The sequence below is a fragment of the Leptonychotes weddellii genome, chromosome 3, assembly GCF_054177405.1.
Source record: "Leptonychotes weddellii isolate Sample4059 chromosome 3, ASM5417740v2, whole genome shotgun sequence".
Lineage (NCBI taxonomy): Eukaryota > Metazoa > Chordata > Mammalia > Carnivora > Phocidae > Leptonychotes > Leptonychotes weddellii.
Genome location: NC_138371.1, coordinates 117,376,661 through 117,392,316, shown reverse-complemented (window position 1 = coordinate 117,392,316; position 15,656 = coordinate 117,376,661). Strand labels below are relative to the sequence as shown.

Sequence of the window (15,656 nt, the reverse complement as noted above, 5' to 3'; positions counted from 1 at the left end):
AAAGAGTACGATCTTACCGTCACTTTTGGTTCCATGTATTAAACATCTTTTAATGCTTATTAGTGAGGTTTTCTCTTACTTGTAGCCAAAAGCATATATAACTGATACCCATAACAAAACAAATTACTCCAAGACACAGGTAAAGACTCCTACATAACCCTTAAAAAATAGCTATTATCCTGATAAAAACCCTATCTAGTCTAATTAGAATGAATCACATGTTCAGTATCAACTGACACGCAGAGCCCCACCCACATGTCTGTGAGTTTCAGACAAATACTCACCAGCAGTCTGGGCAGGATTTATTCCTATTCCATCTAGAAAAGAAGTCATAAAATTATCTAAGTGGTTTTATTTCTAAAGCTAAAATGGTTTAATGTAACAAGAGATTTGTCATTACTATGTATACAGGCACAAGCCAAACAATTTAAATCCAAAAACACGAATGACCAATCTTTCAGTAAGTTACCTGTTGAAATATATTGAAATAAATATCCGTTATTATTATGCATTTACACATATTGCTGGGTTAGACAAGAACACCTGTCAATGCCATGATCCTGATAAGTTCCATGGAAGACAATGTATTTTACCACACCACACCCAGTGAAAAATAAAGTCAAAAGCACTTTAGGTTATATCCTTCATCATTAACATATTGCTCCCAAGGCATAAAATCTCCCCAGGAGAGGCCCCAAAGTCATTTAATTCAAGTTGCAGTGACACCTGATGAAAGTTTACAAAGCACTTCCTAACAGCTAATTTGTAAATCTAAAACTTTCTGGAAAGTAGGTCAGGTAGAGAAACACTGCAATATGACAGCATATGGAATGTTTCAGAATGAGAAATTCTGTCGTATCTAAACTAAAGCATGCTACCGTGCATTAAACGCATGTTCTCTTAGACTATCCTAACTGCACCTGAACCACTGGCGAGCACCAACAAATACTACCTTGTATTTTTGCAAGATCGTGAAGGCCTTCCCGCAATCTTTACCCTTCATCTTATTTCAGTATCTTCTCACAGGGCTAGTTCCATCACAATTATTACTAGTATTCTAAGATATTCAGAATTTAAACTATAGATCTAATTGAATAAAATCCTCATTATTTCAAGCTTATAAGAAATAGTTTACTACAGGAAAGCAATAAAAAGCTATAGCAAGGGGGTGCCTGGGTGGCTCAGTTGGTTAAGCGATTGCCTTCGGCTCAGGTCATGATCCTGGAGTCCCAGGATCGAGTCCCACATCGGGCTCCCTGCTCAGCGGGGAGCCTGCTTCTCCCTCTGACCCTCCCCCATCTCGTGCTCTCTCTCTCTCTGTCTCATTCTCTCTCTCAAATAAATAAATAAAATCTTTAAAAAAAAAATAAAAAAAAAAGACTGATAAAAAAAGCTATAGCAAAGGTACATTCCCATTTAACTTCTTATATTCTAAAAGCATCTACAACTTATTAAAAAACTACAACACACCTTGTTAAATAAAGGGAAAAGTTATTTTTAGTAATAATCTGGCATGAAGTGGTAAGGACACAAGATATTGTAAAGTGCTATAAAATACCAGAAGCATAAAGAAACCGAAAAGAGCTCATTATGGACAATACCTTGACTTAGTATTTACAATTATGTATATCATTTATGTTAATATTAATTTTGGCCTTTTTAAGTCGATTTTAATTAATTTGACTTTTTAAAACAATTTCTATAGCTCTGAGGTAATAGTTTTAAAATGATTTCTTACCATTGGTAATAATTGCACTTGTTGCTGCAGGAACTTTAAACTAAAAAGGAGAAAATGGAAAAAAATTATTTTGTATCTTTGTGAAAGTTTATATAAAAAATATATAAATATTTATATACATAAACTATGAAAGATGGTTAGCAAGGATGGGGTATATACAATCAATTCTATAATCCTAAAATGTGATTTATCTTTTAGGATAAATAATGTCATCAAAGAAAATACTATTAATTGGCTTATATTTAATGAACAATAATTTTTTTTAAATACTGCATTTCACTGCATGTAGGACACCAGGGATTGGAAAATGCATCTTATTTTATGCATTACAGAAAAAGAAAAACACTGTCAATAAATCTATGATCGATGTTTACTCTTTCAGACTTAGACATGTTACTTTTATCATATATAACTCTCTTGCATAATCAAAAATAAAAGCAAACCACTTGCTTGGAACATTCCTAAAATTTCTCTGTAGAAGCAGTAAGATCAAACAAATGCTATCTTGTATTTAATGGAAGACCAACCAAAGCTCAAATTCCTTCCTCAAATTCTCCTCTGAATATATTGCTGACTTATATTTCACAGGATTGCAACAGTCTAATTATGCCACCAGGAAATAACAACTAAGTTCAAGTGGGTGCAGATGATGTCAACTAGACAATTATGTGACTGCCACTTGGCTAAGAGTGAGAGTAAGACTCCACTGATGTACTTCCAGAGGTGTAAAAAGATTTGTTTTCTGAATCAATAAAATGTGGTATGGAACTTATTGGTAGCTAAAGGGAGAAGTCCTAATTCTTTTGAGACCAGCAGTTGTCAAAATGTGTTCATGTACTCATAAGTTCATTCATTTATCTAACAAATATTTATTAAGTACTTCTATGCTTATAGACTAGTTTTATAGATATTACAGTTGAGTTTTGTGATCAAATAAATCTGGAAAACATTAAAGTAGTATTCTTTTCAAAATCAGCTAATATGCAGCTAATATAGTTGATTTAATGTCAAGAAGGAAATGGTGAATAAAGTATTTCCCATACTCTTTGGCCACTAATTCTAGTTTTTCATTGTTTTTGTTGTTGTTGTTTTGGTGGTTCTAGTGGCCTTGGAAAAGTATTCTGGGAAATGCTGCTCTGGGTATTTATAATGGCCACATATACATAGTTAAAAACAACTAAAAGTTTAAGTTATAAATTAAAAAATCAAGTTTTAAAATAAAAATTTAACTATGCATGAGAACAATACCTGTTACTGGATTATGCACCTAATAAACACATTAACTTCACAGTCTATATGGTCTATTTTTATTTGTAAATGTCCTTTAAAGATTTAAAAAATTTAAATAAACCTAACTTAAAATAACTTCAAAATGTGCTTTAATATTAAAATACTTCAAAAGTTATTTATAGAGACTGTAATACTTAATAAAACATCTCATATTTCTAAAATTTGAGATTACAAAGTTTCTAGTTACCCTACTGTCTTATTCTTAGATTATGTCCATTTTAGGATAAGCTATGCGTTTTTAGTCACATCCATATAGTGGCACCATATTTATGAACATTAAAAACCATAAGCAACTGCTGACATAATTACTCCCCTTTCCAGAATGTAGTAGCAACAGTTTAGCAGAAATCTGGGAAGCATCACTAGTGATGTAAAATTCAGCAACTATTATGTTCACCCTACACGACTGACAAGTTTCCTTCTGGATGCAAAGTATTTCATGCTCCTAAATTTTCATTTCTTTTCTTTCTCAGACCCCTAAATCTTGTAACTTAGAATGTTAAAAGGCTATTCTCAGGTTTTCACAGCTCACTACTTAAATTAATTCTTACTCCTATTGGGGAATTTTCTTATTTTTTTATTAAGAGATTTTACTAGGGATTTAAATCCACAGACTCAGTTCGTCAAGTCAACTCTTGTCTTCACTGTAAGATCCTATAATGTCTCATCTTGTGAAAGTCCTTCTCATTGCTGCCTGAAAGTCATAACCTTTCTAAAGGTGTAACACCTGCAATTCATCAACGGTTATAAGCTACATTAAAATCTCAATAAATATAAGCAGCTATGTGAAATTTGTAAGATTATTTTCTATTGCATGTCTGTTGTAATTTTTTTATACTTTCACCAGAAGACCAAGATCACAACAATGCCTTTGCCTTACAAAGAACAGATATAACTACAAAATATAATAATAAAATATTAATTATAGCTCAAATTGACATACTTCTTAAATTACAATTTGTGGGATCTGCTATGCCCCAGGACCAGGAATAATTCTTGCAGGTGATCTGTGCAGCAGAAAGTAATGCTGATGCTGTACTCAGATTTGTTTCCTTTTTAGTTATTCTATATGGGTGAAAAAGATTAAAATTGACTATAAAACAAGTACTACCACTTTTCAGTTCAATTATGAAGGAGTGATAAATGATGTCAGTGGTCCTGCACAGTATCTGTAACTACTGATATGTTGGCTGATTTTCCATTAATAACTTAAATTCAGGGTAGGATTATGGGTTAAGCCAGTTTATTTAGTTACTAAAATTATTTTTCTGTGACTACAAACTTTTTCGAAGATTCTGAATCAAAACATTTGGATTTGAGTTACTCTAGATTTGTACAGCACTTTTAACTTCACAAAATATCAGTAAATGCAATTATATTTTTACTCAAAATCATTTAATCAGACAGGAAGGATAGATATTAATTACTCCCACTTTACAGGATATGAAATTTGAAGAAAAGAGAAATTGGGAGGTTTGCCCATATCACACAAATAATTAATGACACAATTAAACGTCTCACAAGTCACATTTTATGCCATTTCCACCAGACCAAGCTACTCTTGTAGTGTTATGTCCAAAAAGCTGCTTTATGGATGCATCTGATAACTTCGGATGAAAAAAATCTTATTTCTTAAGAACCAAAAACCCAAAATGCTTTAAAAGACTACACACTTTTAAAAGCAACCAGTTGACATGCTCATACAGAAAACTTGGGAAATATGATAAAGACATTAAAAAATTCTAATTTGAGAATCAAAATGAGTAAAAACAGGTTTACGGACTACACTGTAAAATAATGTTGCTGTTTAAAAAATTCCCATATCCTCAAACCTTTTCAATTTCAGTAAAACTTTTCCTTAAAATTTTCAATGGATGCATTAAACAGAGATTTGTTTAACTCACTTTCCCTACTTCTATTAAGTCTTAACTTCCATTCACTTACTTCTGTAAGTAGGGCTTAACTTTTTTATAGCATTAACCTAGTAATGAATCCGCATGGAAGTGGTAGGTCAGAGTACCTAAGACTTAAGACTTTTTCTTTTTTTTTTTTTTAAGATTTATTTATTTGAGAGAAAGAGAGAGAGAAGGGAGGAGAGGGAGAGAGAAACAGATCAGGGCTCGATCTCATGACCCTAAGATCAAACCGGAGCTGAAGCCAAGAGTCAGACGCTTAACCAACTATGCCACTCAGGCGCCCCGCAAATTTAAAGACTTTTGAAAAAGATACCAGTAAACTGCATTCCATACAGGTTGTTCCAATTTCTACACTTACTTCTTCTGCTGCAAACTTTAAGACTGCTGTGAAAGGTGTACTTTCAGGAACACTAAGTCTGCAAGAAGAATTAAAAAGAATTTTTTAAAAAGCTGATTATTCTTAAAGCCCCTCGTTCCTTATTTTGGCTAATGTGGTAGACCTGGACAAAACTGGTTTTTGAGGCTGAAGGTTGTCTATTTTGACTGCACACTATGCTCATTAACTTTAAAATGAAAAAAAAAAAAGCAATTAGTTTCCTAATTGAGATGATGCCCACAGCTCCACCTGAAAATTAACCCATATAGGTGAAACCTTATATATTTGTAATACTTTGATACAAAAAGTTCTAGCATATAGGCTGCTGGTTTCCACAAATGGATTTCAAAAAGTCACATTTCTCCTTAGTCATCAGTCCACTTTACCACCTCCAGTCCAAACACCTCTGCACCTGATGCAGGAGGATCATCACTTTCATTTTAAGAGTCTAGCTTAACCTTCTCATGAACTTTCCAGTGCACTCTTAATAATCAAGTCTGAAATAGATTAAATTGGTGTAAATGAGTATGTTCACTATGATAAAATGTGAAGTGATTTTCTACCTTTATATCATCATTAGAAAAAGGGCTTAATACAATCTGAAATAACATTTTGTAGAGTAATGTGTGATTTTGTTACTAACTTGTACTGTGTTAAGTATATGAAAGATTACCGATAAATGGTCAATCTGTATGAATTTTCCAATTTAAAAACTAAAAATAGAATTGACATTATACCCTAAGAAAACACTTAAAAACAAAGAAGTTAAAAAATATATAAAAAGTTCCTAATGTGAAATAAATAAAAATGACTCAAGACTGTAAAACAGATTATCTTTCAAACCAGGGAAGTGACTGGCAAGCTAACATTTCTCTTTGACACTTCTCTATTTGTCACCAGAGTATTGTTCTTTAATGTTGTAATAAATTACCATTATGTAACATCTTAGGTATGTGTCCCATTTCTTCACTTAGTTACAGATCACTGAATATAAAAATCACTAGCTGCCACAACACATTATAATGACTTCCAGTAGGAGATTCTTGGCTGCCACCATTCTACTTCTCCAAAATACCACTCAAGAGTGAAAATGGACATTTTTCTCCCCTTTTCTTTCCTTGTTTTTTTGGAGACAATAGAAACAAAATTCTAAAGGATAGCCATTTGTTTAAAAAGTATCTGCTAAAATGGGAATGTGATAGTATACAAAGTAGGGAATTGTACTTGGCAAGTATTTCTGTAGTACATTTACAGTTTCGAAACTGAGATTCATTTTCCTAAAACTGTGCTTCAAAGGAACTCTTAAAACCTTAGGGTTTCAATTCACTTGTGAACTGCAGACAGGAAATGTCCCTGTAATACATACCTAAATGTCATACTGATATTCATTAAAATATGTTTCTACCTGTATTTTAAATTGGTGAGACTGTCCAAAGATAATCCAATAAAATAGTAAAATGAAAACGTATTTCAATGCATGTTCTAAGTGGCAGAAAAATCACAGAGGGACTGGGAGTTATGCAACTCCACAAATTTTATCTAGATTTGAATTTGTTTTGTTTGCCAGTTGCATCATTTTGCAAATTTGGAGCTTAAACACTACACTGGTGGTTTGAATAAATGGGAATTATTCTGTATATTAAGAGGAATTTTTAAAGTAAATTACTAGTAAATTTTGTCTTTTTAATAAATATTACATATAAACAGAAATATGACAAAACTTGACAAGTGCTATTATAAAAAACTGAGAATGAAGTTTCTATAGGAAACTGAAGAAGGGAGAGATGAACTCCCTCGACAATTACAGAAATCTTTACTGAGGTGACATTCTGATTATTAAAGGGTGTTGTTTGTCCAGAAGTCATGGTCCCAAGACTACAATCCAAACACAGAAAAGAACATGTGTAAAAGCAGAGAGGACTAAAGGGCTCCCTTGTCAATATGTGAACACTGACTGAAGCTTTGATTAAGTAATTATGGTAGTAAGGAAGGTGAGAGAAGAGGTGGGAATGAGAATGAAAGATAGGAATCAGACTGAAAAAGTCAAAGCTACATTTAATTCATCCCATATATACAAGAGCACATTTGATTGAACATTTCTATAACCTAATGGCAATACCAAGAGTGAATCTATCAAAAAACAAAAAACAAAACAAAAAAACCAGTAAAAACTCTGACATCCCCCAGAATAAATGAGGAACTGAAACATCCTTTTTAGAATTCAACTATTAGTAATGCTAGAAACTCAAAGGACATTTTTCTTTTCTTTTTTTTTTTTTAAAGATTTTTTTTTTTTATTTATTTATTCATGAGAGACAGAGAGAGAGGCAGAGGGAGAAGCAGGCTCCCAAGGAGCAGAGAGCCCGATGCGGGACTCGATCCCAGGACCCTGGGATCATGACCTGAGCCGAAGGCAGACGCTTAACCATCTGAGCCACCCAGGCGCCCAAAGGACATTTTTCTATCAAAGCATATATTTACTGGCTTGGCAAGTGAAAAGTAACATTAAAAAGTCAAAGCATGTTCTCCCATAAATTTTAAAAATTGCATTTAATAGTACCCAAGTACTAGTTACCAATTACTTTGAATAGGATATATAGCATAACTAACCTTACACACACACATACACACACACGTTACACGTATTTTATATACACACACACCCACATACAGATCATACATACACACACCAAACACTAGGTATGCCTATTATATTCACTCAGTCACCAATATTAATTGAACTGGTACAAAATTCCAGGCACTCTTACAGATACTACTGCTGTCCTACTCTGTCCTTTCTCCCACCTTCTCACTTTTTTCTAGAGAATATTTATACATTGACGAGAATAACCCAGTATAAAGGGAGAAATCAAAGATGATTAGGAGGGAGGAATCTCTGGATTCCATCTACTTTAATCTTGAGAAGACTAAAATAGATGAGATCCAGAGCCCAAGTGGTACAGCTGGTTTTCATAGGAATAAAGTCATGTTTTCCTTTGTAATAGGATGGTGGACAGAAACTATGGGTTTATAGACATAGCAGTAGCTTTATAGATGTGATGATGGAAAGATGAATTTTCCTCTGATGGCTTCGGAAAAAGGGAAAAGCACTGTAAAAAGTATGAATAGATTTTTAAATTCTGTCAGAGAATAAAAAGAAAAATAAGCAAACCTGGGAACTGTAGCAGAGCATTAGGTACTATTGAGCATAGTTGTGAATTTTACATAAAATCCATCAGCCTAATTGTGTAATTTTCTCTAAAGACATTCAGCTATGTACAGAGAACATGGTGGTTGAGCTCAGAGTTGGATGTTTCACCAAGCAAAACATACTGGGGAGAGGAGAACACCAGAGTTGAGGTGAGTGGACACCAGACAGAATGACCAGACCATGGACTCTAGGAGGGTAAGAAAAGGAACCGGGTAAAGCAGGGGGGAGAGGGTAGTGACAGATTTAAAAAGCAGTCTGATCAATGAATTAATTCCTTTTAATTCATTACTCTGAAATATTAGAGTAAATTAGATGTAAGAAGAAAATGTGGTCATCCACAAGAGCATACTTGAAAATGACGCCTTAGCTGGAGCAGTTACTGAAAAAGACCTTAAGGTTTTAGGCTGTAACCATGTATATTTGAGATAAGGTGAAAAAAAGATTCATCTAGAGATCAAATGATCAAAAAAGCTTAACGGTAGGAGTTGCATGGGAAAAAGCTTAAGGGTAGGAGTTGCATGGGTCATAGATAGTTAAGTCACTGAGGCTGACAACTGCTAACAGTTTGGTTAAGTAGGTCTCAATATTAATTATATTAACTATGTTTAAAATCCTATTGAAGTCTTGTCCTTTGCCGCATTTTATGCGACTTCCAGCTGCAATAATGTTTATCTAAAATCACAGAAAATTCCGGATGAATATGTAGTTGAGGCCGTGCCAATCCATCATTCAACTGCTAAAGGAGGAAAAAAGGCCTCGCGTGGATAAACTGCCCTATTTCTGCATTTCCCATTCCTACTAATCACACTTTATTAAATCCCAACATAATAAGTGTATGACTTGAAGCTCATTACTTTGTGACGTCCTACTGTTGAGTCACTCACACGGAATCAGAAGACGGACAGTGATAAACGTTCAAGTAATTTCAGAATCTGAACTGGGCTGTCTTCCCCTTCCTGTAACAGCTGGTCAAAGCGGCAAAAGGCCCTTCCAATCAGGAGCAGATAGGGACTTCCTTAAGGACCCCAGCAAATCATTAGAGTCGTCTACACGTCCTCCCGCTCCAACACCCACCCAGGGAGTCCCGTGGACAGGTCACCACGTTCCAGTCACACGCCCTTGCTCCCTCGCGCCGGGGTGAGCTGACACTCAGTGCGACGGGCGCGGGATGTCGCCTCTCAGGCTCGAGGGGGATGGGGGAGGCTCCAGGAAGAGCGAGGGAGGGGAAAAGGGACGGCATGCAGCCTGCTGGGGTGGGAGAGGATCTGGAGGCCAGCCTGGTCCCCCCTAACCCGCAAGCCACACCGCCGCCAGGCTACTCACACTTTGTAAGGCAGCCGCGGGTCCGACGTCAGCGTGATCTTAAAGGAAACCTTCGACCTGAGGAGGAGAGCGGGAGAGAGTTAAAGTCGTGCAGCGGGACCAGGGGTTGGAATCGGGGTCAAAAAACACTTACATGGTGGAGCCGCTCCGGGTGGAGATGCCCGCCAATTCCGCCTGGTCTCCCACTTCCTCTGCCGTGCCCGGGAACGCACCGCCTCACTCAGGTCCACGTCTCCCTCAGCAAACTGGGGACCTCCAAAGTTGCTGTTGTCTAAGGCACTGCCTGAAAATCGGCTCCTGTTGTTCGAGCTAGGCGGAGCCTACAAGTTACAAAGAGCTACTTTTTTTACATTTCAAGCTCTGAGACTAAAGCATGGATCGTATGGAAGAATATTTTTCTAACTGCGATTATGTTCTTCCGTATTTTCAGTCAGGCAATACCAATATGGGTAGAGACGGTAGGACTCTAGGTCGCAGCTGGCAGCCTGGGGCGGAAGTAAGAGCATAGAGTAAGCGGGCGCAGAGTGAGGCGTGGCGAGGGGCGGGAGGTGGGCGGGGCTGGGGGGGGGCCCGGCGTTCCACGAAGTTGCTAAGGCAACCGGTTCGCGGAAAATCTGGAGTGTGGAGTTCAAGACACTGGAATCTTCGCCCCGCTTTAGTGTTAGTATTCTTCTGTCTTTCCAGCAATGCAATGCTGTTATATCTTGTATTTCCAATTTTTTCCCCTTAACACTAAACACAATACTGACGTCTAACTTCAACAGACAACAGTTACCAAGTTGGTGAGATAGACAAGATCCCTGTGCTAGAGCAACTTGGAGTGTAGATGGAAAGAGCAATCCATGAACAGGATTCCAAAAGTTTATTGTGTGGCCTAATTGGATTAAACCAAGGAACTAGGGTGCTGATCATCAGCACATTTATTCAATTTAATAACAAACTTTGAATCCATTCTATGTGGCAGGCAGTAAAAAGCTAAACGCTGGGGATGCTGGAATGAGTAAGATAGGTAGGTGCCAACCCTCTGGGATCTAACAAGTTCTAGTATGTGAAGACAGATTGAATGTCCTCTAAATTTATTACAAATCTAATCATCTGTGTTTGCAAGATAAACATCCCTCTCACAATGTCTGTAATGCCTTTTCTAAGAAATATTGCAATGAATGACAAAATAGGAAACAGGTAAGTACTAAAATAATGAGGAGATCTAGCTAATTTTTCAGATATTATGTTAGATTTTTTAAGGAGAGATAGCTAAGAGGAATAGGGAAGCAACTGCAGCAGGAATGTTAAAGACCAATTTCTGTAATTTTGTATCAGAGTGCTCTGCTGTGGTCACAGCTCCCCAGGGAGAGTGCTGACTCTGCCTTAGAAAAGAAAGGCTTTGATATTCTCATGACACTCATGTGTGTTCTTCACTTAGAAAAATGCAGAAAATGCAGAAAGCTAGAGGCAAATGTTGATTGATAGATTTGGGGATTGACAGGTATAGCATTAATAGCTGAAACTATGGGATTAGTTGGTATGACTATGATTTTTGAGAACAGCAGTAAGAAGAAAACTACTGATTGTGTCTACCTGGTGTCAGCCAAGCAATGAAGAGACTAGAGTGCATACTTACAGTCTTTATTTCTAAAAATACATATGTATTTTTAAACAATATTTGCATCTTTTTTATTTATAGTTTTATTTCTGCTCGTGTATAAAAACATGTTGTGAAATCCTGAAGAGAAAAAGTATTTTGTTTATAGGGTTTTTATTATATTTATAAAAAGTAGTGAAGACAAGATTCAACCCCAGGCAGTGTGACTTCAGTACTCACATTCCATTACCTCTTTAGAAAACATATTAATATAATGTATTATATCAAAAGGACAAGGGGAAAATATTGTGTTCAAAAGATATTGAAAAGAACTTATTCCTAAATCTTTAGAATTCTTTCCCACCTCAATACCCTAACCTTCCTACCCATATATTTGTATCCTCAGAGTCACAGCATAATTTCTAGAGCCTTCTGAGTTTTATTTTCTTGATACAAGAAAAGAATTGATAAATAGATTCATTTATACTTAATATTATTTGTTCTTTTAACTTTGCTAGGGCATCCAGCAAAATTTGGCAAGTATATCAGAAAAAGAACCTTATTTACTGAAACGTTAAAGTGCTGAAGTACATTTAATGACCGTAAACAAAAGCGAACTCTGGATTTATGAGGTAATTGGCAAATGCAACATTTTAAGGCAAGGAACAGCATAAATGGCCTAATGTGTTTTGGAAGGGATCCAATTAGTATCATGTAGAGGCAGAAATGATTATAGAGTGCACAGTATGACCATATTAGAACCCATTAAATATAAATGAAACACCAATGTTCTGTTTGCAAAAGCATACAAATTTCTCATTATTAGAAAGGAATTGGAGGGAAATTAAATTTGTATAAGAACTAAAAAGATTTGCTTATGTAGTCATAAAAATCCTTCTTACCAGTATATCTGTAACCAGCTTTAAATAAGATAGAAAACGTCAGATTTGGAAGCAAAAAAAAAAAAAAAAATTGTCTTCCTAAGTTTTTCACCCTAATTTGACTATATTTATGATTATGACTAAAATCACCTGATACTCTAATTATGTAATCCTGAAAGATTTTCACTGGGATAAATCTTAGGATCTTTTACTCCAAACATTTCATATTACAGGAAAAAAATTGTAGTTTGGCCAATTGATAATGAATGGATATTTTTATTGCAGTTTAATTTGGTCATTTTTAAAAATTATCTTTACTCTTCCTACAATCCTCTATGGGACATTAATATCATTGGGGCCATGATAATAATAATGGCTCAAAATGTATTAAGATTTACTTTGTGCTAAGTATTATCTTTAACATTTAGTATAAGGGGAATCACAAAATACAGATTTTAAACTATGATTGCCTTTAAGTTATATATCAATGAAAAGAAACCTTAAATGGGAGAGTTGATCCGGTAGACAAAAGTACTTGGGAATATGTAAATGTTGTGTTGATCCTAAGATAAGGAGTATAAGTTTACATCCCTGAGAGCCAAAGAATGATGAAATATGGGTGAGATTAGAGCCTAGTAAAGCTTTAGAGGAGATCACAGCTCTAAATGTGCTGCACTTGATTATTATTTTATTTATTTATTTTTCTGATTGAGAGAGAGAGAGCCAGAGAGCTGGGGTGGGGGTAGGGGGGAGGGAGAGAATTCCAAGCAGACTCCACCTAGAGCTTGGACCCCATACAGGGCGCTTATCTCACCACCCTGAGATCATGACCTGAGCCAAAACCAAGAGTCGGATGCTTAATTGAATGAGCCACCCAGGCACCTCTGCCCTTGATTATTATGATTCCATACCCTTCCCAAATATTTCCTGAAATTAAATGAGAAAAAAAGGGCTTTTCTTAGGAAGGTCATTGTTTGACTATAAGCCTTGTAAATGTGAGATATAATCACAAGACTTGGAATATTTTAACTACAGAATTTGTAAAATACTTTCATTGTGAGAAAACATTTTAAATTGTAAAAACAAACAAAACAAAATGGGAATTTACCAGTCTTGTATAATTAAATTTTCTCTCTAAATATCATGTGAATTATTTGTTTAATGGGAACATTACTTGTTAGAAAAATTAAAATAATCTCTGACAGGTCTATTCCAAACACAGGATTATGGTTTGTTCTACTCATTTTTATTCTTCCAACAGCTCTGAGGTTAATACTATTAATATTCCACTATTAGAAGAAGAAAGTAGCACACAACAATTAAAAGACTTATCCTAAATTTAAATAAGTGGTTGAAATGAGATCGAACTCAGATATCTGATATTAAAACCGGGTTTTATTTACTACAGGAGTTTAAGGATCTAAGCTGTATCCTTAGCTAGTACAAAACAATACTTTGAGGTAGCAAATATTGTTATCCCTCTTTCACAGATAAGGAAGTTAAGAGAAACTAATTTTTTCAAGGTCACAAAACTAGTAAAGTGCCAGAGCTGGTATTGGAATCCTGGCAGGTTGGATTCAGAGCCTACACTCCTCAACATGATATACCATGAATCTATGATCACTTATTTATAAATATTACACTTACATCATAGATACTCTGTTTTTCCCACTTCAGTCTCAAAGTCAGTTAGATTTCTTATCCTGTGCCAGATATAATAATAGTTATTCCTCTCATATAATTGTAGAATCTTTTATATTATGTTGAAAAGGAATTCAAAAGGAACTCAGGAGAGACAGTACCATTTCGAGAAGAAACCAGAAACAGAAGAGTACACACTGAATGAGACCATTTATGTATATGGTTCAACATCAACAAAATTAATCTATGGTGTTAGAAGTGAGAATGGAGGTTGCTTTTGTGGGGGCACAGTGACGGAAGTATAAAAGGAGCTTCATGGATGCTGATAACATGTTTCCTGACCTGGGTGTTGATTATACTGCTGTATTAACTCTATGAAAATTCATCAAGTTGATATACTTAGGGTCTGTGTATTTTGTGTGTATTCTATTCCAATAAAAGTTTATCTTTAAAGATTCTAAAGACTGAAAGAAAAACACGGTTACAAAAAAATGACTGGGAGTGATACTGGAATTTTAGTGGGCAGGTTGTCAGGGGACTAGCAATGCTAAATGCAAAGAGTGGGAAAAGGTAAAAATCGTGCATTTTCAAGGCATGCAAGTACAATGGAAATCAAGAAGAGATTTACTTTTTATTTTTTCCTGGTACTTTTCAAGACTTCTTAAGCTTTTTGAAAAATCATGTAATCAACTGCTACACTTTTCATGATATTTGAATTTCCAATCAATACAGCAGTATCAAGGTATATCTGTGGCTATTTTATTCATGATTACCTTACACACTGGTACAAGTATTAGCCAGTTCACTATAACAGCTTCATTTCACTTCACTGTATAGATTTTATGTGAAACCTATATTAAAGTACATGCCAAATTATTATAATTTACTTTTATTTCTCTTATATATTATAGTTAGGACATGATACAGATTTTTTAAAACTATGTGTGTAGGTAGTTTGTATTATCCAGGAACCTATATTCAGGATTAAAAAGGGAGCATTAAAATATTTGCAATAAGAAAAGGGGCATTGGGAAGCACTGGTTTATAATGGATACTAACTTCTCACAGCCCGATCTCTGGTGTACTAAAAATATAATTCCTTTTTTCTTTCTCTCTGTCTCTCTGTTTCAAGCCAATTTCTACCTACTGGCACTAAGTTAACCTGATTTTTCTCGGCCAAATCAAAGTTTTCTTAGTCAAGTTGGGATTTCTAGATCCAATATGGTTCCACTACAGTTCTTCTTGTATGTAGAATACAGGCTTTCGGGCGCCTGGGTGGCTCAGTTGGTTAAGCGACTGCCTTCGGCTCGGGTCATGATCCTGGAGTCCCGGGATCGAGTCCCATATCGGGCTCCTTGCTCAGCGGGGGGTCTGCTTCTCCCTCTGACCCTCCCCCCTCTCATGTGCTCTCTCTCTCTCATTCTCTCTCTCAAATAAATAAATAAAATCTTTAAAAAAAAAAAAAGAATACAGGCTTTCAGAATATCTGTTTGTCATCATCTGTCCATATACCCATTGTAGTTTATATCCACTGACATCATCTGAGATATCTGCTATCCCATTATTCTCTGGGGATATATATTCTTTTTGAATGTTGGCAAGGTGTCTTCAGACCCACCAGTCCTATTTAAGGGATATAAGAGATTACTCTGTGAATGTAGGAAATCAGCAGGGCTGGGTCTTCTTTTACTGGTTATG

The 15,656-nt window shown here is 35.5% G+C and overlaps 1 protein-coding gene across 2 annotated transcripts in view; it reads right to left on the bottom strand.

The window, feature by feature from the left end:
- UFM1 (ubiquitin fold modifier 1) overlaps window positions 1-10,329 on the bottom strand; it is a 16,092-nt gene extending 5,763 nt beyond the window's left edge. The window contains exons 1-5 of one of the 2 annotated variants that reach the window (XM_031031446.2): window positions 9,988-10,329; window positions 9,855-9,911; window positions 5,303-5,360; window positions 1,739-1,778; window positions 285-317 (exon numbers count right to left, since the gene is read on the bottom strand). In XM_031031446.2, the coding sequence (XP_030887306.1) occupies window positions 285-317; window positions 1,739-1,778; window positions 5,303-5,360; window positions 9,855-9,911; window positions 9,988-9,989 (190 nt within the window). In that variant the 5' untranslated portion in view covers window positions 9,990-10,329. The remainder of the gene's footprint in view (window positions 1-284; window positions 318-1,738; window positions 1,779-5,302; window positions 5,361-9,854; window positions 9,912-9,987) is intronic. The other variant, XM_031031445.2, reaches the window with a different exon arrangement.
- Between the last annotated feature and the right edge of the window lie 5,327 nt (window positions 10,330-15,656).